The sequence below is a fragment of the Scyliorhinus torazame genome, chromosome 3 (assembly GCF_047496885.1).
Source record: "Scyliorhinus torazame isolate Kashiwa2021f chromosome 3, sScyTor2.1, whole genome shotgun sequence".
NCBI classification, from domain to species: domain Eukaryota; kingdom Metazoa; phylum Chordata; class Chondrichthyes; order Carcharhiniformes; family Scyliorhinidae; genus Scyliorhinus; species Scyliorhinus torazame.
In genome coordinates, this window is record NC_092709.1 from 312,503,209 (window position 1) to 312,522,683 (window position 19,475).

At 46.5% G+C, this 19,475-nt stretch overlaps 1 protein-coding gene across 4 annotated transcripts in view; it reads left to right on the forward strand.

The window, feature by feature from the left end:
• Positions 1-19,475, forward strand: part of rnf212 (ring finger protein 212) — a 117,738-nt gene that overhangs the window by 83,358 nt on the left and 14,905 nt on the right. For all 4 annotated transcript variants that reach the window (XM_072497554.1, XM_072497556.1, XM_072497555.1 and 1 more), the window contains 3 exons: positions 2,557-2,620; positions 3,551-3,596; positions 4,336-4,399. In XM_072497554.1, the coding sequence (XP_072353655.1) occupies positions 2,557-2,620; positions 3,551-3,596; positions 4,336-4,399 (174 nt within the window). The remainder of the gene's footprint in view (positions 1-2,556; positions 2,621-3,550; positions 3,597-4,335; positions 4,400-19,475) is intronic.

Here is a 19,475-nt window from a genome sequence, read left to right on the forward strand (position 1 = left end):
GCCTGTGTGCCTAGCAGGGAGTCCTTTGATGATCCGACAATTTCAAAGGACAGTGTGGCCGTGTGTGTGTTGTGTGTCACCTGGAACTGGCAGGATCCCATGGCCAGTATACCGTTGCTGTTGTAGTCGACCATCTTGCAACGGGATGGCCGAATTGGTGGCCTGACCGTCAATGCGTAGAAGGCTGACCATGCTATCAGGTTGGCGGAGGCACCAGCGTCCAAACGGAATGTTATCGGTGATCGGTTGACCGTCGGGGTGGCACACCATTCATCACCCGGATTGATACTGTTCACTGGCATCGGCTGGTGGGTCCTGCTTGAAGACATCTGGTTCCTATCGCTGACCGCAACACGTAAGGCGTCCCGGTCGTTTGTGTCACTGTTTTGGAAATCATCTGGGAATGACTCATAGTCCAGAGGCTGAATGGTCCGCACGTCCCTGCGAGGCTGTCGGAATTGGGGAGTGTTGGCCGGTTGAGGTGCTAGACAGCAAGCAGCGTAGTGGCCCATCTTGCCACAGCGTAGGCATTGTCTGTTCTTTGCCGGACATTGCCGCTTTAAATGCTCGGCTCCGCAGTTGCCGCACGTCGTGACGTCATGGCGTTCATTACGCCACCGCGCATGCGCAGTTCGGTGACGCGTTGAGCGCGCCTACGTATCGCGTCCCTCTGCGTCGACGTCTTTTTTGGCGTGCACAAACGTGGGAGCGCGCGATAAGCGCGCAAAATGGCTGCCCTCATCCGGGCCGCGGGCCGGGAGGCAGCCGATCGCCTGGAACCGCTCGGCCTCGTAGGACCCCTGCCTTGCTGATTCGGCCGCGTAGGACCCCTGCCGTGCCGATTCGGCCGCTTTAAATTGGGAGTAGCGGCTGTTCGCGTTTTCGTGAAGGACGCAGGCTTCGATGGCAGAGGCTATGGTGGTGAGGCCTTTTATTTTGAGGAACTGTTGGCGTAGGGTGCCCAAGGTGACCCCAAAAACAATCTGGTCCCGGATCATTGAATCGGAGGTGGCGTTGTAACCGCAGGACTGCGCTAGGATACGGAGGTGTGTAATGAAAGATTGAAAGGGTTCATCCGGACCCTGCAGGCGCTGCTGGAAGAGATACCTCTCGAAACTCTCATTAACCTCGACGCTGAAGTGTTTGTCGAGTTTGAGAAGGACCGTCTTGCACTGGGTCTTGTCCTCCCCTTCTGAGAATACCAGGGAGTTGTAGACATGGATGGCGTGTTGTCCTGCCGTGGAGAGGAGGAGGTTGATTTTCCTGGTGTCCGAAGTGCCTTCCCGTTCGGTGGTCTCCAGGAAGAACTGGAAGCGCTGTTTGAACAGCTTCCAGTTGACACCGAGGTTTCCAGCGATTTGGAGCAGCTGCGGCGTACTGACGGTGGCCATGGCACAGGATGGCAGATTCGTTAGGATGCGTAGGTAGGACTCACGGTTACCGGGTTCCAATCCTGGTACTATGTCGTGCTGGGTGCTCTGCTACATAGATGAACCAACACGGTGGCGAATGGTACAACTCAGTTTTATTACTAACTATATATACATTGGTTAACTGGTTACTGTGGTTCGTTCATTACCCTTGTATCTGTGGACCTAACCCTAACACTAACTAGGAGAAGCACTCAGCACATGGTGAATGTCTGAGTCGCTTGCTGTGAGCTCTGTGTCCTGAGCTGTCTCCTGCTGGAATGCCCCGGAGGTGTCGTGTTCCCCGTTTTATAGTGTGTATGCTCTTGTCTGTGATTGGCTGTGGTGTTGTGTGTGTTGATTGGTCCGTTGATCTGTCCGTCAGTATGTATATATGTATGTACCATGATGTTTACCTGAATATCATGACACATAGTGGTTTCACAGCAAAACAGTTTTCCAAAACTGAACATTTGTGAAAATACCAGTGTATTACTTGTATCAGTACCCTTGGGTATGTGATTGCTGTGGCTATGAAGGTTATGGACCACACACCTGAGTGCAGATGAAAAATAAAAATCATGTTTTTTATCATGCACTTTGCATACTCAATTAATTATAAAAAGAAAATGTGTTAGCTTGTGCTGAATTTTTGATTAATACCTTTGCTAAGATAGTGAAGGAAGTAATTTTAAGCAGGTGTTATAAGGTTACACTGTTGTTTTAAGGGCTGTGTGTTTTTCCGTGCATTTTTCTTGCCTATGTTCATCAGCATCACATAGGTAGCAGCTTTCAGCCCTGTCCGTTAACAGACAATTGATCTAGCCTGTGTTGTGCTGCACAAAGCAACACTACATGAACAAATTGCTCACCGCTGGGTCTCCCTCTCTGCTAGGTCACCGAGTGACAGCTGACCACAAGAAACCAAGCTAAAAACTAGGGGCATGAAATTTATTCATACTGATTAATGACCAAACGGTAGGGGAAATGTATCGGCTCGCCTCCTCCAGAATGATTGTAGTGCAACAAACATCTACTTCCAAGCTGTTAATTTTGATGTTCATTGAATTATTTATGTACATTTTCTATACTTATTGTTTTGAAAAAGATGTTCAGCACTTTATACTTCCATTTTTTTGCTCTTTAGCACCTTCAATGAAGTCAGTGGCGTACGCTTCAGCTCCACAGTCGAGACCATCTACGGGTGAAATGTATGTTGTCTTAATTATGGTGTCTTCCTGGAAAGAAAACATTGGGCGCGATTCTCCGACCCCTCACCAGGTCGGAGAATCGCCGGGGCCTGGCATGAATCCCGCCCCCGCCATGTCCCGAATTCTCCGTCACCAGAGATTCGGCGGGGGCGGGAATCACGCCGCGCCGGTCGGCGGACCCACCCCGGCGATTCTCCAGCCTGCGATGGGCCGATGTCCCGCCGCTGTCAACCCTCCAGCCGGCGTGGATTAAACCACCTTTTGAATGGTGGGACAAGGTGGCGCGGGCGGGCTCCTGGGTCCTGGGGGAGGGTGCGGGGCGATCTGGCCCCGGGGAGGTGCCCCCACGGTGGCCTGGCCCGCGATCGGGGCCCACCGATCCGCGGGCGGGCCTGTGCCGTGATGGCACTCTTTTTCTTCCGCCTTCGCCATGGTCTTCACTATGGCGGAGGCAGAAGAGACCTCCTCCCCTGCGCATGCACGGGGATGACGTCAGCAGCCGCTGACGCTCCCGTGCATGCGTCGCCCAGCGAAGACCTTTCGCCGCCAGCTGGCGTGGCGCCAAAGGCCTTTCCCGCCAGCCGGCGGAGCGGAAACCACTCTGCGTGGGCCTAGCCCCTCAAGGTGAGGGCTTGGCCCCTAAGAGTGTGGATACTTCCGCACCTTTGGGGCGGCCCAACGCCGGAGTGGTTCCCGCCACTCCATTACGCCGGAACCCCCCCGCCCCGCCGGGTAGGGGAGAATCCCGCCCATTGTTCTGTGAGAGGAAACCGTACTAAATAATGTAAATTTAGCAGTATCAATATTTTATGGTTGAATGAGTTTTCATGATTCTGTTCAGTACCATTAGGATTTTTCAAGTGCTATTTGACAGGAAATGTTTTCAATATTTTACAAAAACCATCTGACCATACTCTAAATTTCAATCAGGTCACACAAAATGGAGATTGATGCAAGACGTAGCCCATTAGGAAAGGTGAGAGTATACAGCTTAATATAAGGTAAAACATCAGACACCTGATGCATTATCATTTATCGCATAAATATGGCCTTGAAGTTGGGATACCTGATTGTCAAAAATTGCTAAATAAAGCTAATGAAGCACTTCCATTCAGCCAAGGCATAATGGGTAGTATTGTTTGCGAAATATGTCCCTTAAATACAAATACTTAACACATGGAGTGGAATTCCTCACTACTTTGGCAAAAGTGTTAACCTGTTTAAGCTCAAATGGTTAATATCTCTTCTAAGATAATTAAAAAAATAATTTTAGACATGTCATGCTGTCATTTTAAAGGCTATGTATTTTCCTATACATTTTTCTTGCCTACCTTTGCTCTGTCTATCCTATTTCCATTAATATGTGATCCCTGATCACAACATAGAACATTACAGTGCAGTACAGGCCCTTCGGCCCTCGATGTTGCACCGACCTGTGAAACCACTCTAAAGCTCATCTACACTATTCCCTTATCATCCATATGTCTATCAAATGACCATTTGAATGCCCTTAGTGTTGGCAAATCCACTACTGTTGCAGGCAGGGCATTCCACGCCCTTACTACTCTCTGAGTAAAGAACCTACATGGGCTCAAATCCCAATCATTGCCATAGGCAGCATTTGCATGTTAGGGGTAATTACAATATTGTTTTAAGAAAGGGTGACCTGTTATTAATCTGTGTTTTCTTTACTTTGATCTTCTTGCCATGTACAGTCTGATACACCAATGGGTCCAACTAGGCTCTCATTAATAAGCCCACCTCAAGATGGGCGAATGGGTAAGTGGCACAGGATACTTCCTTCTGCATATTTCCTTCAAGCAGATTTGAAGTTGTGTTAATTTCAGTTCATGGTCGGCGATGAATCGGAAATACAATAGACTGCAGCTGACTAGAGTTTCCCAAATATACGTTTTTGCAATCAAGATTCCGTTTTCTTTTTGTTGTTCAAATTTTTCACCTTTTTAGATTTCCACCATCTCTGGTACCTTTCCAAATGGTTATTCTTCTTGTGTCGATCTGTAAGCTTCAGGGGGCTGGGGTCGTAGGCACACTTGCCCATACAGATGGGTATTGGGTGTCCACAGGAAGCTAGGGGAACAGGTAGAAAACACATCAGTGCCCAATCCTTCAGGTACAACTAGTCTTTTTGATTACCTACTGATGAAGCAGTTGAAAAAGATTGTACTGCTGGGGGATTTAGACAAGAACTGAGGTCTTGTTCCCTGGCTGGGCCCCACTTCTTTTGCTGAAGTGACTTGTATGCTGTCCAGTAGTGGATGGAAGTGTATTTGGATTTTCAAAACCCATTCAAAAAGATGACACAAGAGTACTCAAGGGAATGTGGTTAGTACATCAGCATGGATTGAGGATTAATTAATGGGCAGAAAACCAAGGACTAGGTTTTGTGGGACAGCAAGGCCACACCTCCGCCACACCCATTGGTGCCGCCCACACCCCCTTCCACCACACGGTAGCTAAACATTGGTGAAAGCCCCCCCTGCAGCCTGCTAATCAGAGGCCAGCAGCTCTCCAGTAGCAGGAGTGCCACTGGGAGAGGTGGCCACTACTGGTACTGCACTTGGGCATATGCTGGATTGCATTGTAAGCGTTTGGGCTTCTCATGGGTGTCAAGCTGGCAGGCCTGGCGAGGGGCTGGGAGTCAGCATTTATGAGGACATAGCGGAGGAGTACCTGTAGGTGGTTTTGAGGGCGGGGGGGAGGGGAGTGGACTCTCAAATTGGTCCAGGGGACCTGTTAAGGAGAGAGCTCCTGCCCCAGTCCAAGCAGGGAAACCTGCTGGGCTAGCAACTTGCTGTGAGCCTCTTCTGCAGCTTAAACATCAGTGCCGGTGTCATGTAGCTCTCAAGTAGGCATCAATTGTCCAATCAACTGTCAGGCAGATTGGCCAATGACACCCACTCTGCTGTTAAAGTTGCAGTCGGGCAGATGTGGGCGAATAGGCAATGGGAATGTCTTCCTCCGTTTACTGGGACACCATCCCAGCTGTAATGATGAATGTCCACGCCTCAAACAATCACCCCTCACCCTGTACCCACCCCACATGCGTTTTATACCCCCTCATACTCCCTTCATACCGTCATGTCCCTCCATAAACTCCATGCCCTATTCTTGTTCCCCTCATACTCGCCATGTCCCATCCATGCCTCACCATGTATACTCCATGCCTCACCATGTATATTCCATAGCTAGCATCCACTGTGGAAAGATCTCACAATGTCTTTGACATGGATATTTTTAAAAAACCAAATCTGATAAGAGCTATCATTCAAACACACTTCAAATAGAAGCCATTTATAAAACTAAGATCCCCTCAATTTGTAAATTTGCTGTAAAAACAAACACTTATTTACTTGCCACATCAAGGACAGATAATCTTTTATTAGCCTTGTAAAACTGCCAATTAAACTGTGAGCACAGCAGAGAGAAGTGCTTTTGTAGGTTTTGAACCTCACGCAGGCAGTCATAATTGGCTCAGATGTCAATCACTGCAATAAAAACACATCTAACGTACAATACAGCATCTAACTAGTGAAAGCAAAAGGATAAATGTGTTTTGTTTTACTTCAAAGTTGTCAAGGAAAGAATTCCAGCAACAGGTTCTCCTCTTGGGACAGATATTCTCCCGTGGTTCACAACTCCTCGAAGAGACCTTGAACCATGTCTATTTAAAGAAGGGGCCTGACTATATTAAAAGCTTGTAGGGGCGGTGGGGAGAGGTGTGAACTGCCCAGCCCCACAATGGAGTTGGCAAATGTAGGAGTTCTGCATGCTGGCCCATGCCTCGCAACTATATCCTGTACAAACAGAAATTGCCAAAACAAGAATGGAGAGAAATCCTAGAATCGGGTCCATCATTCCATTTTTAAAGGGCTTCCAAGTCCACCCGACTTAATGAAAATCCAGATCACAGTTTCAGAATAAGGGACCAGCCATTTGGAGATGAGGAGAAATGTCTTCATTCAAAGGTTATAAATCTTTGGAGTGCTGGAGAGTATGGATGCTCAGTTGTTGAGTATATTCGATAGGGATTGAAGGCATAGAATTAAGACAAGTGAGGGAATGTGGAGTCGAGGTGGACAATCTACCATTATTCTTATGAATGGTGGAACAGGCTCAAAAGAGCAAATTGATCATTTCCAGCTCATATTTCTTCTGTTCTTCTACTCATCCCAGCAGAAGGGCCACTTTGTATTAGGGAGACTGAAGTCGAGTAAATTCTCAGCGTGGGAATTCTCTTTTTTGGGATCCATCTCCTCCAAGATCCTGAACAGTGTTTGATCAGCACATGGAGGTTTCACCCTAACAGATCCCAACAGAAAGTCAAAGCTAGAGTTTCATAGAACATAGAACAGTACAGGCCCTTCGGCTCACAATGTTGCGCCGACTATTTATCCTAATCTAAGATCAACCTAACATAAAACTCTTCAACTTACTGCTGTCCAAGTGCCTGTCCAAGAATCGCTTAAATGTCCCTGAGGACTCTGACTGCACCACCTCCGCTGGCAGTGCATTCCACGCACCCACCACTCTGTGTAAAGAACCGACCTCTGAATCTCCCCTATACCTTCCTTCAATCACCTGAAAATTATGTCCCCTCGTGACAGCCATTTCCACTCTGGGGAAAAGTCTCTGGCTGTCCACTCTATCCATGCCTCTCATCACCTTGTACACCTCTATCAAGTCATCTCTCTTCCTTCTTTGGTCCAGTGAAAGAAGCCCTAGCTCCCTCAAACTTTCTTAATAAGACATGCCGTCCAGTCCAGGCAGCATCCTGGTAAATCTCCTCTGCACCCTCTCCAAAGCATCCACATCCTTCCTATAATGAGGCGACCAGAACTGAACACAACATTCCAAGTGTGGTCTAACCAGGGTTTTATAAAGCTGCAGCAAAACCTCGCAGCTCTTAAACTCAATCCCCTTGGTAATGAAAGCCAACACACCATACGCCTTCTTAACAACCCTATCAACCTGGGTGGCAACTTTGAGGGATCCATGTAAGTGGACCCCAAGATCCCTCTGTTCCTCCACACTTCCAAGAATCCTGCCTTTAACTCTGTATTCAGCATTCAAATTCGACCTTCCAAAATGAATCACTTCACATTTATCTAGGTCGAACTCCATCTGCTGCTTCTCAGCCCAGCTCTGCATCCTGTCAATGTCCTGTTGTGACCTGCAACAGCCGTCGACGCTCTCTACAACTCCACCAACGTTTTGTGTCATCGGCAAATTTACTAACCCACCCTTCCACTTCCTCATCCAAGTCATTTATAAAAACCACAAAGAGCACAGGTCCCAGAACAAATCCCTGCGGGACACTTCTGGTCACCGACCTCCAGGCGGAATACTTTCCATCCACTACCACTCGCTATCTTTCGGCCAGCCAATTCTGTATCCAGACAGCCAAATTTCCCTGTATCCCATGCCCCCTAACTTTCTGAATGAGCCTACCATGGGGAACCTTATCAAATGCCTTACTGAAATCCATATACACTGCATCCACTGCCCGACCTTCATCAATGTGTCTCGTCACATCCTCAAAGAATTCAGTGAGGCTTGTGAGGAATGACCTGCCCCTCACAAAGCCATGCTGACTATCTTTAATCAAACGATGTTTTTCTAAATAATCATAAATCCTGTCTCTCAGAATTCTTTCCAGTATTTTGCTCACCACCGACGTAATACTGATGGGTCTGTAATTCCCAGGGATTTCCCTATTCCCTTTCTTGAACAGCCTTCTAGGAGCCTTCCAGGTCCTGGGCAATTTCTCTCTATTTCTTTGCTGGCCAAATTATATTGTCAGTGCACCCTGGGACCACTGACATTGAGGCCAGTGTTACTGGAACTCGTACAGTGAAAGACAAAGGTTTTGAGGAGGAAGAGTGTCATATTTCTGGACTGTATGAAATTTACTTGACAGCAGTCTCTCATGGAGATACAATGAATGGGTGAAAAAGATTATAGTTACAAAGATATTCCTATATTAGATTATATTTGTCAATATTCATTGAGGCTGGCGTATAGTAGAATCGACCAAAAGCTTCAAGCATAGAAGTGTTGCTGATAAATGGCAGCTGTTTCCCTTGAACTTTAGAGTAACTAACTCCCAGGTCCACAGTTTCATAATGCAATTCAGGTTGAGCTGTGATTAGAACAGAAACTCATTATAAAGCACTATCTCATACTTATTGCTTGGAATTATTGTTTTTTAGCTATTCCTTTGATCCTCTGCTTCAGAGATTAGCTTTGGGAGATCAAAAGAACAAACTCATTCCAAGGTAGCAGTCCTAAGAGAAGGAATGTGAAATATGAGAGGGATGAATGTCAGACTAGTCAAAAATCTAGTTTGACACCACTAGGTCTTGAGCTAATTATTTCCTTTTCCACATGAATCTTAACTAGTTTCTATTTTAACAAATTACAGCCTGACCAAACAATTGAATTGGCTGCCTCTAAATGCCGAATATTTAAAAAGTTGTACAAATTGCATTTTCTTTGTATTTGAATAGTTACCTGTTCTATTTAGTCAGTTCACTAACACCTATTCATCCTTTGAGCAAACCAAAATGATGAATTTAACAAACAGAATAGAAACAGGAGCATGGCATTTAGCCTATTAGATCCTAGCTCATCTGTGGATTCAATTCCATTTGCCTGCCTGCTCTATATCCCTGAAATCCTTGTTAGCAAAAACTGATAGATCTCAGTCTTGCAGATTTCAATGGACCCAGCATTCACAGCCTTTTGAAGATGTGGGTTACAGTTTCAATTATCATTTTATAAAATAGGGTGAGGCGGTGGTGGCAGTGTCACATAGAATGGGCTCACCGCGCCATCTCGGTGATGTGATGTGGCCGTTAAATCTCACAAGATTTACAATGCTCGTAATGCCTCACGCGATCTACCAAGGCAGGGGCACTGCCATGGTGACAGGGGCACTTCCAGGGTGTCAGGCTTGGTGCCAGGTTGCCCATACCAGGGATCAGGCCCGGGGGTGCCCTGCCCTTATGAGGTGGGGTGAGGAGGGGGTACTCGAGGATACCCTAGGTAAGTTGGGGTGTCCAGAGGCCACTGGGGGGTTGAGAGATCTCTTCCTGCACTGGCGAGCAGCGCAGCCTTGGTGGAACATTCCTCGTTTGATAGCGGAGTTGTTCTCGGCGCTGCAGACACCGAGAAACACCCCTTGTTCACGGCCATAATGGGACTCTGTTTTGGGGCTTTAAATCACGTCCAGGAATAGGCCATTTGGACCTTTGAGCCTGCTCTGCCATTCATTATGATCATGGTTGATCCAACTCAGCAGCCTGTTTCCACTTTCCCCATATCCTTTGATCCTTTTGCCCAAGAACTATATCTAACTCCTTGAAAACATACAATGGTTTGGCTTCAACTGCTTTCTCTGGAAGATAATTTCACAGGCTCGCCACTGTCTGAAGAAGACATTTCTCCTCATCTCTATCCTCAATGGTCTACCCCATTTTCTCAGACTTTGATCCCTGGTTCTGCACACCACCGCCATTGGGAACATCCTTCATGCATCTATCCTGTCTAGTCCTGTTCGAATTTTATAGGCTTCTATGAGATTCCCCTCATTCTTCTGAACTCCAGGGAATATAATCCGAACCGACTCAATCTCTCATATGTCAGTCCATCCCAGGAATCAATTTTATAAACCTTTGCTGTACTCCCTCTATAGCAAGAACATCCTTCCTCGGATAAGGTGTCCAAAATGGCTTACAATATTCCAAGTGTGGCTTCATTAAGGCCCTGTATAATTGCAGCAAGATATCCCTGCTCCTGTTCTGAATCCTCTTGCTATGAATGCCAGCATACCATTTGCCTTCTTTACCGTCTGCTTTACATGCATGCTTCCTTTCAGTGACTGGCATACAAGGACATCTCATTGCACATACCACACTCTCGATCTATAGCCATTCAAATAATAATCTGCCTTCCTGTTTTTCTGCCAAAATGGATAACCTCGCATTTATCCACATTATATTGAATCTGCCAGCATTTTCCCACTCACTCAACTTGTCCAAATTTCCGTCTCACAGCTTACCCACCCAGCTTTATGTCTTCTGCAAATTTTGAGATATTGCATTTAGTTCCCTCATCTAATCATTAATATATATTGTGAATAGCTGGGGTCCCATTGCTGATCCCTGCAGTACCCCATTAGTCACTGCCTGCCATTTGGAAAAATATCTATTTATTCCTACTCTTTGTTTCCTGTCTGCCAACCAGTTTCCTATTAATCTCAATAGACTGCCCCCAATCCCATACCAGTTTACTTTTACTCGCTAATCTCTTATGTGGAAGTTTGTCGAAAGCCTTCTGAGCGTCCAAATAAACCTCATCCACTGGCTCTCCCTCATCAACTCTACTAGTTACATCCTTGAAGAATTCCAGCAGATTTGTCAAGCATGATTTGCCTTTTGTAAATCCATGCTGACTGTCCGATCCTGCACTGTTTTCCACTGCTCTGCTATTAAATCATTTATAATGCACTCTAGCAGTTTTTCCACCACCTATGTCAGGCTGACTGGTCCATAATTCCCTGTTTTCTCTCTACCTCCCTTTTTAAATAGTGGGGTTACATTAGCTACCCTCCAATCTGTAGGAACTGTCCCAGAGTCTATAGAATCTTGGAAGATGACCACAAATGCATCCACTTCCTTAAGTACTCTGGAATGTAGATTATCAGGCGCTCAGGATGTATCAGCCTTCAATCCCACCAATTTTCCCAACGTAATTTCTCCACTACTGATTTCCTTCAGTTCCTCCCTCTCACTAAACCCCGTGTTCCGCAACATTCCTGCTACATTATTTGTGTCCTGCTTTGTGAAGACAGAACTAAAGTATACATTTAGTTGGTCAACCATTTCTTTGTTCCCATTATAAATTCTCCTTTTTCTGACTGTAAGGGACCAACATTTGTCGTCTTCACCTTTTTCTCTTCACATACCTAGAGAAGCTTTTGCAGTCAGTTTCTATGTTTACTCTCGTACTCTATTTTCCCCTTCTTTATCAATCCCTTTGTCCTCCTTTGCTGAATTCTAAACTGCTCCCAATCCTCATGTTCTGCTATTTTTACTGGCCAATTTGTATGCCTCTTCGTTGGATCTAAAACTATCTCTGCTTTCCTTTGTAAGCCATGGTTTAGCCACCTTTCCTGTTTTATTTTTGTGCCAGACAGGAATTAACTGTTGCAGTTCACCAATGCGCTCTTTCAATGTTTGCCATTGCTATCCACTGTCATCCATTTAAGTACTGTTCTTCAATCAATCATAGCAAATTTGCACCTCATGTCATCATAGATTGCTTTATTTAGACTCAGGACCCTAGTCTCAGAATCAACTACTTCACGCTCCATCTTGATGAAGAATTCTTTCATATTATAATCGCTCATCCCCAAGGGGCCTCGCACAACTAGATAGAACATAGAACAGTATAGCACAATACAGGCCCTTCAGCCCACGATGTTGTGCTGACCATTTATCCTAATCTAAGATCAACCTAACCTACACCCCTTTAATTTACTGCTGTCCATGTGCCTGTCTAAGAGTCGCTTAAATGACCCTGATGACTCTGATTCCACCATCCCTGCTGGCAGTGCATTTCACACACCCACCACTCTCTGTGTAAAGAACCTACCTCTGACATCTCCCTGATACCTTCCTCCAATCACCTGAAAATTATGTCCCCTCGTGACAGCCATTTCCACCCTGGGGAAAAGTCTCTGGCCATCCACTCTATCTATGCCTCTCACCACCTTGTACACCTCTTATCAAGTCACCTCTCTGCCTTCTTCGCTCCAGTGAGAAAAGCCCTCGCTCCCTTAACCTTTCTTCATAAGACATGCCCTCCAGCCCAGGCAGCATCCTGGTAAATCTCCTCTGTACCCTCTCCAAAGCATCCACATCCTTCCTATAATGAAGCGACCAGAACTGGACACAGTATTTCAAGTGTGGTCTAACTAGAGGTTTATAAAGCTGCAGCAAAACCTCGCGGCTCTTAAACTCAATCCCCCTGTTAATGAAAGCCAACACACCATACGCCTTCTTAACAACCCTATCAACCTGGGTGGCAACTTTGAGGGATCTACGTACTTGGGCCCCAAGATCCCTCTGTTCCTCCACACTACCAAGAATCCTGCCTTTAACCCTGTATTCAGCATTCAAATTCAGCCTTCCAAAATGAATCACTTCACATTTATCAAGGTTGAACTACATCTGCCACTTCTCAGCCCAGCTCTGCATCCTGTCAATATCCTGTTGTAACCTGCAACAAAACTCAACACTATCTGCAACTCCACCAATCTTCATGTCATCGGCAAACTTACTAACCCACCCTTCCACCTTCTCATCCAAGTCATTTATAAAAAAACACAAAGAGCAGAGGTCACAGAACAGGTCCTTGCGGGCACTACTGGTCACCGACCTCCAGGCGGAATACTTTTCATCCACTACCACTCGCTGTCTTCTTTCGGCCAGCCAATTCTGTATCCAGACAGCCAAATTTCCCTGTATCCCATGCCCCCTAACTTTCTGAATGAGCCTACCATGGGGAACCTTATCAATTGCCTTACTGAAATCCATATATACCACATCCACTGCCCGACCTTCATCAATGTGTCTCGTCACATCCTCAAAGAATTCAATGAGGCTTGTGGGGCATGACCTGCCCCTTACAAAGCCATGCTGACTATCTTTAATCAAACTAAGGTCTCAGAATCCTTTCCAATATTTTGCTCACCACAGACGTAAGACTGATGGGTCTGTAATTCCCAGGGATTTCCCTATTCCCTTTCTTGAATAGGGGAACAACATTCGCCTCTTTCCAATCACCCGGTACTACTCCAGTGGAGAGTGAGGACGCAAAGATCATCGCCAGCGGCACAGCAATCTCCTCCCTCGCTTCCCGTAGTAACCTTGGGTATATCCCGTCAGGCCCAGGGGATCTTATCTATCCTGATGCTTTTCAAAATTTCCAGCATATCCTCCTTCTTAATATCAACCTGTTTGAGTCTATTAACCTGGTTCACACTGTTCTCATGGGCAACAAGGTCCCTCTTTCTAGTGTATACTGAAGCAAAGTATTCATTTAGGGCCTCCCCCATTTCGTCAGACTCGAGGCACAAGTTCCCTCCACTATCCCTGATCGGCCCTACTCTCACTCTGATCATCCTCTTATTTCTCACATAAGTGTAAAACGCCTTGGGGTTTTCCCTAATCCTTCCCGCCAGGGCTTTTTCATGCCCCCTTCTAGCTCTCCTCAGTTCATTTTTGAGTTCCTTCCTGGCTACCTTGTAACCCTCTAGAGCCGAGACAGATCCTTGCTTCCTCAACCTTAAGTAAGCTTCCTTCTTCCTCTTGACTAGAAGCTCCACTACTCTTGTCATCCAAGGCTCCTTTACCTTACCATTCCTTCCTCGTCTCAGTGGGACAAAACAATTCAGCACTCGCAGCATGTGCTCCTTAAACAATCCCCACATTACTGTTGTGTATTTCCCCAAGAACAATTGTTCCCACTTTATGCTCCTCAGCTCCTGTCTAATAGCAGTATAATTTCCCCTCCCCCAATTAAATAACTTCCCATTCTGTGTGTTCCTATCCCTCTCCATGACCATGGTAAAGGTCAAGGAGTTGTGGTCACTGTCACCAAAATGCTCTCCCACCGCGACATCTGACACCTGGCCTGGTTCGTTGCCAGGCACCAAGTCCAATGTGGCCTCCCCCCTCGTCAGCCTATCTACATATTGAGTCAGGAATCCTTCCTGTACACACCTGACAAAACCGGCTCCATCCAAACCATTTGCACTAAGGAGGTTCCAGTCAATATGAGGGAAGTTGAAGTCACCCATGACAACAACTCTGTTACTTCTGCACTTTTCCAAGATCTGACGCCCAATCTGTTCCTCTATCTCTCTGCTGCTGTTGGGGGGTCTATAGAAAACTCCCAATAAAGTGACTGCTCCTTTCTTGTTTCTGACTTACACCCATACTGACTCAGTAGACAAACCCTCCTCAACTACCTCCTTTTCTGCAGCTGTGGTGCACTCCCTAATTAACAGTGCCACTCCCCCTCCTCTTTTACCTTCCTCCCTATTCTTCTTAAAACATCTAAACCCCGGAACATCTAATAACCATTCCTGCCCCTGTGAAATCCATATCTCCGTAATAGCCACAACATCGTAGTTCCAAGTACTGATCCATGCTCTAAGTTCATCTCCCTTATTCCTGACACTCCTTGCATTGAAACAGACTCACTTTAACCCATTCCACTGAGTGCAACTTTGCCCTATCAACTGTCTATCCTTCCTCACAGACTTGCTGCATATTATTTCTGCCTGTTCAACAACTACCCTATCCTCTGATCCATAGCTCTGGTTCCCATCCCCCTGCCAAACTAGTTTAAACCCTCCCGAAGAGCTCTAGCAAACCTCCCACCCAGGATATTGGTGCCCCTCCAGTTTAGGTGAAATCCGTCCTTCATGTACAGGTCCCACCTTCCCCAGAAGATAGCCCAATGATCCATATATCTGAAGCTTTCCCTCCTGCACCAGCCCAGTAGCCACGTGTTCAGCTGTACTCGCTCTCTGTTCCTTGCCTCACTTGCACGTGGCCCCGGTAGCAATCCTGAGATCTGCTTGTCCTGCTCTTTAGCTTCCAACCTGACTCCCTAAAATCACTTTTTAGACTCTCATCCCTTTTTTTAAGCTATGTCGTTGGTGCCTATGTGCACCACAACTTGAGGGCAGCAGGGTAGCATTGTGGATAGCACAATTGCTTCACAGCTCCATGGTCCCAGGTTCGATTCCCGGCTTGGGTCACTGTCTGTGCGGAGTCTGCACGTTCTCCACATGTGTGCGTGAGTTTCCTCCGGGTGCTCTGGTTTCCTCCCACAGTCCAAAGATGTGCGGGTTAGGTGGATTGGCCATGCTAAATTGCCCATAGTGTCCAAAAATTGCCCTTAGTGTTGGGTGGGGTTACTGGGTTATGGGGATTAGGTGGGGTTACTGGGTTATGGGGATAGGGTGGAGGTGCTCTTTCCTTGGGTAGGGTGCTCTTTCCAAGAGCTGGTGCAGATTTGATGGGCCGAATGGCCTTCTGCACTGTAAATTCTATGAACTTCTGATTGCTCCCCCTCCCCCTTAAGAATCCTGTAGACTCGATCCGAGACATCCCCGACCCTGGATGACCAATTATCCCTTTCTCATTGCACAATACCCAGTCTAGGATGGCCTATTCTCAAGTTGGTTCCTCAACATATTGGTCCATAATTTTCTGTCCATGCCGATATAACATGAAGCTTTTATTTTCTGCAATAATCTTTGATGGGGCAGTTTTGCGAAGCCTTCTGGATATCTAAGTACAGTGCATCCACCACTTCCCCTTTACTCACAGCACATGCTCCTTCCTCAAAGAAGTCCAAAAAGTTTGTTAAACATGATTTCCCTTCCGTAAAACCATGTTGACTCTGCCTGATTACTTTGAGCTTATCCGAGTGCCCTGCTGTAACTCGTTTAATAATAGCTTCCAACATTTTCCCTGCAACAGACATTAAGCCAATTAGCCTGTAGATTTCTGTTTTCTGTTTCTCTCTTTTGTTGAACAATGGAATTGCATTTGCTGTCTTCCAATTGAGTGGAATCTTCCTCGAATCTAGGGAGATTTGGAAAATTAAAACCAATGGATCAACTATCTTACTCGGCATTTCTTTTAAGACCCTCGGATGAAGTCCATCAGGACCCAGGGATCTGTCAGCCCCTAACTCCAACTATTTTCTCAGTACTACTTCCTTGGTGATGGTAATTTTCCTGAGTTTCTCCCTCCCTTCCATTTCCTTATTTACACCTCTAGTTCCTCTTTTATTCCTCTTAACTTTTCAGCCTTCATTTAGCAATGCACAGGCCACCAGATAAGGCGAGGCATAAATCCCACTAATGAACTATTCATGAGTTCAGTTCTTAATGCTAGTCTTTTGTCATTGGTAAAGAATATGGGCAGCACGGTAGCATTGTGGATAGCACAAATGCTTCACAGCTCCAGGGTCCCAGGTTCGATTCCGGCTTGGGTCACTGTCTGTGCGGAGTCTGCACATCCTCCCCGTGTGTGCGTGGGTTTCCTCCGGGTGCTCCGGTTTCCTCCCACAGTCCAAAGATGTGCGGGTTAGGTGGATTGGCCATGGTAAATTGCCCATAGTGTCCAAAATTGCCCTTAGTGTTGGGTGGGGTTACTGGGTTATGGGGATAGGGTGGAGGTGTGGACCTTGGGTAGGGTGCTCTTTCCAAGAGCCGGTGCAGACTCGATGGGCCAAATGGCCTCCTTCTGCACTGTAAATTCTATGAAAATGCTATGAATATCTTTTTGAATAAGAATCACAGAATTTTTACAGTACAGAAGGAGGGCATTCAGCCCATCAAGTCCGCACTGGCTCTTTGAAAGAACATTCTACCTAGACCCACTCCCCGGCCTTAACCCCATGGCTTTGTACATTCTTTCTTTTCAGAAAATATCTTTCAATGCACCCCCGCACCCGCCCGCACACCTCCTCATCCGTCAACAGTCCCACATCCAGGCTCTCAGCGAGTAGAGACCCATCAAAGCTACACCAGACCAAGTAAGTTCCAAGTCAACGCACGCTACGAGATAGACGCTCCTAGTTGCTATTCTGTAAACAGCTCAACCCAGCAGCCTCAGAACCGAGCAACGGCCATTGTTCCTCTGACTGAGTGGGCACCCGAAGCTAAGTATAGGCTTTTAGTAATAGTGATAGTTTAGGTTGTAGAGTTTTATGCATGAGTAAATTTGACTGTGTGTAAATAAATGAGCATTGCTTTTGAACTTACTAACTGGTGTATCGAGTCTTTGATCAGTATTCGGTTTTGAACCTTGTGGCGGTGTCGAAAGATACCTGGCGACTCTTGAGAAAACGTAATTAAACAGAGCCAAATTAAGAGACAACAGCAAGTTAACAACATTTACTGGTGACATCTGACGAGACTCGACTTAGAAGTGACCTAACCACTCCGAGAGAACCCAAATTTGAATTGAGAATCCAATTGGAAACAGAAAAACCACAAGTGTAAGAACAGTACTGATCAAGCCTCCGAGATTCGGAAGTGTGTTAATGCATGCGTACTAACAGGGATATAAGGTACACCTGAGAGATTTTGTTGCGTAAAACTGTCGGGAGTTTTGTAGGCCGGAAATTAGCGTAAGCCGTACCCGTGTTTACATCACCACTTTATCACCCACTGCTCCAAATTCAGTAGAGAACCTAGATAGAGAAAATGGCAATGACGGCAATGCCTTATGAACCCCCAAGAATTTGAGGTCGCAGCGACCAGTAGAGTAGGACAGTGTCCCGTTTGGGAACATGAGATCAGGAAATATTTCAAAGGGAAAGGATAGCCCCTTTGGAGTGAATTCTGCGCCAATGACGAAACAGGTCCCGGGAGTATAGGACATACTTGGTGGGAAAACCTGTCAGAAATACACAAGAAGAGCTTGGGGAAAGCTTGTAAGCCGATGGCAATCGTGTCCTGTTTGGCACAATTGCGAGGCACAGAGGAGGTCGTTAGGACTCTCCGTAGAGAGATAGAGGAGAGTGACAGAAGTAATGAGGTAGACGTGAGCGAAGCAGAGAAGGAGAAAAGAGATTTAAGAGAGCAGTTAGCAGCAAGTGACAGAGAGGTGGATGATGCCAAGTGGGCACACCAGACAAGAGACCGAGCAACAAGTTGAGAAATTGCAGAAACAGTGCAATGATCTGAAAGCAGCCCTACGAGCGCTCCATACTTCCACAACGGAACAAAGGCAGAGCTCCGTAGACCACGCAAAATACCTGAAGCAAATTGCAGAATTGCAATCTCTGCTTTCCGCTCAAAATGGGTTTCAAAGCACATTTGGACCACAATTAGATCAGGAAAACGGCCCCAACTGGCAGGAATTGAACGAGACTGCCCATAGATACGTACATGGGACATGTACGCAGGAAAAACCCCAGAAAAGGAAAGTGCCCCAACCGAACAGGCAGAATACCCCCACCTGAACCCTGTAACCACACACCGTGGGGCTACAGCAGAAGGAAATGCAGATTTCCTTTATACAACCCCGTTAACCATGCGTGCGGAAAAATTACACCGTTCTTTCCCACATCAGACCCCCACCAGTTTTTCGCGAAAGTCAAACAGCAGGCAACCATGTATGGCCTGGACGAGAAGGAGCAAGTGAAGCTCACAGTTTTAAGCCTGGACCCTTCAGTCGTGGCAGCCCATCCCGACCCACAGAATGTAGGAGGAGGCACACTCCAAGAGATGCACACAGCGATCCTTGATGCGATCGGCTATTACAGAGGAGACCCCATAGAAGGCCGAAACAAGTGTCGGCAAAAGAAAACAGAGCACCCCACAGCGTTTGCTGGAAGCTTGTGGATACACTTCACAGCAGTTTTCGGAGAATTAGCCCGCGCCCATTTGTCCCCAGATAATATGGCCAAATGGACCCGAATCCTAGTCTCTCACGCGACAGATGCAGGACAGAAAGCTTCACAAATTATGACCCCTCAGACGAGGCCCACAATGAAAAATGGGTTTTGAAGAGATTGTCCCGCACTTGGGAGCAATCAGTCCAAGGCAAAACCGCATTTATAAAACCCGATGAAGAGCAGGCAGACATGAATCCAGTTAAAGCGCACCAGAACCCCGCATGGGTAAATGAGGGCAGGAACATCCTACCCCAGCCCAAAGTTCAAGAATGTTACAATTGTGGACAGTTAGGACACTTTGCACAAGAGCGCAACGCGCCCCAAAAGCAGCAGAGAAACC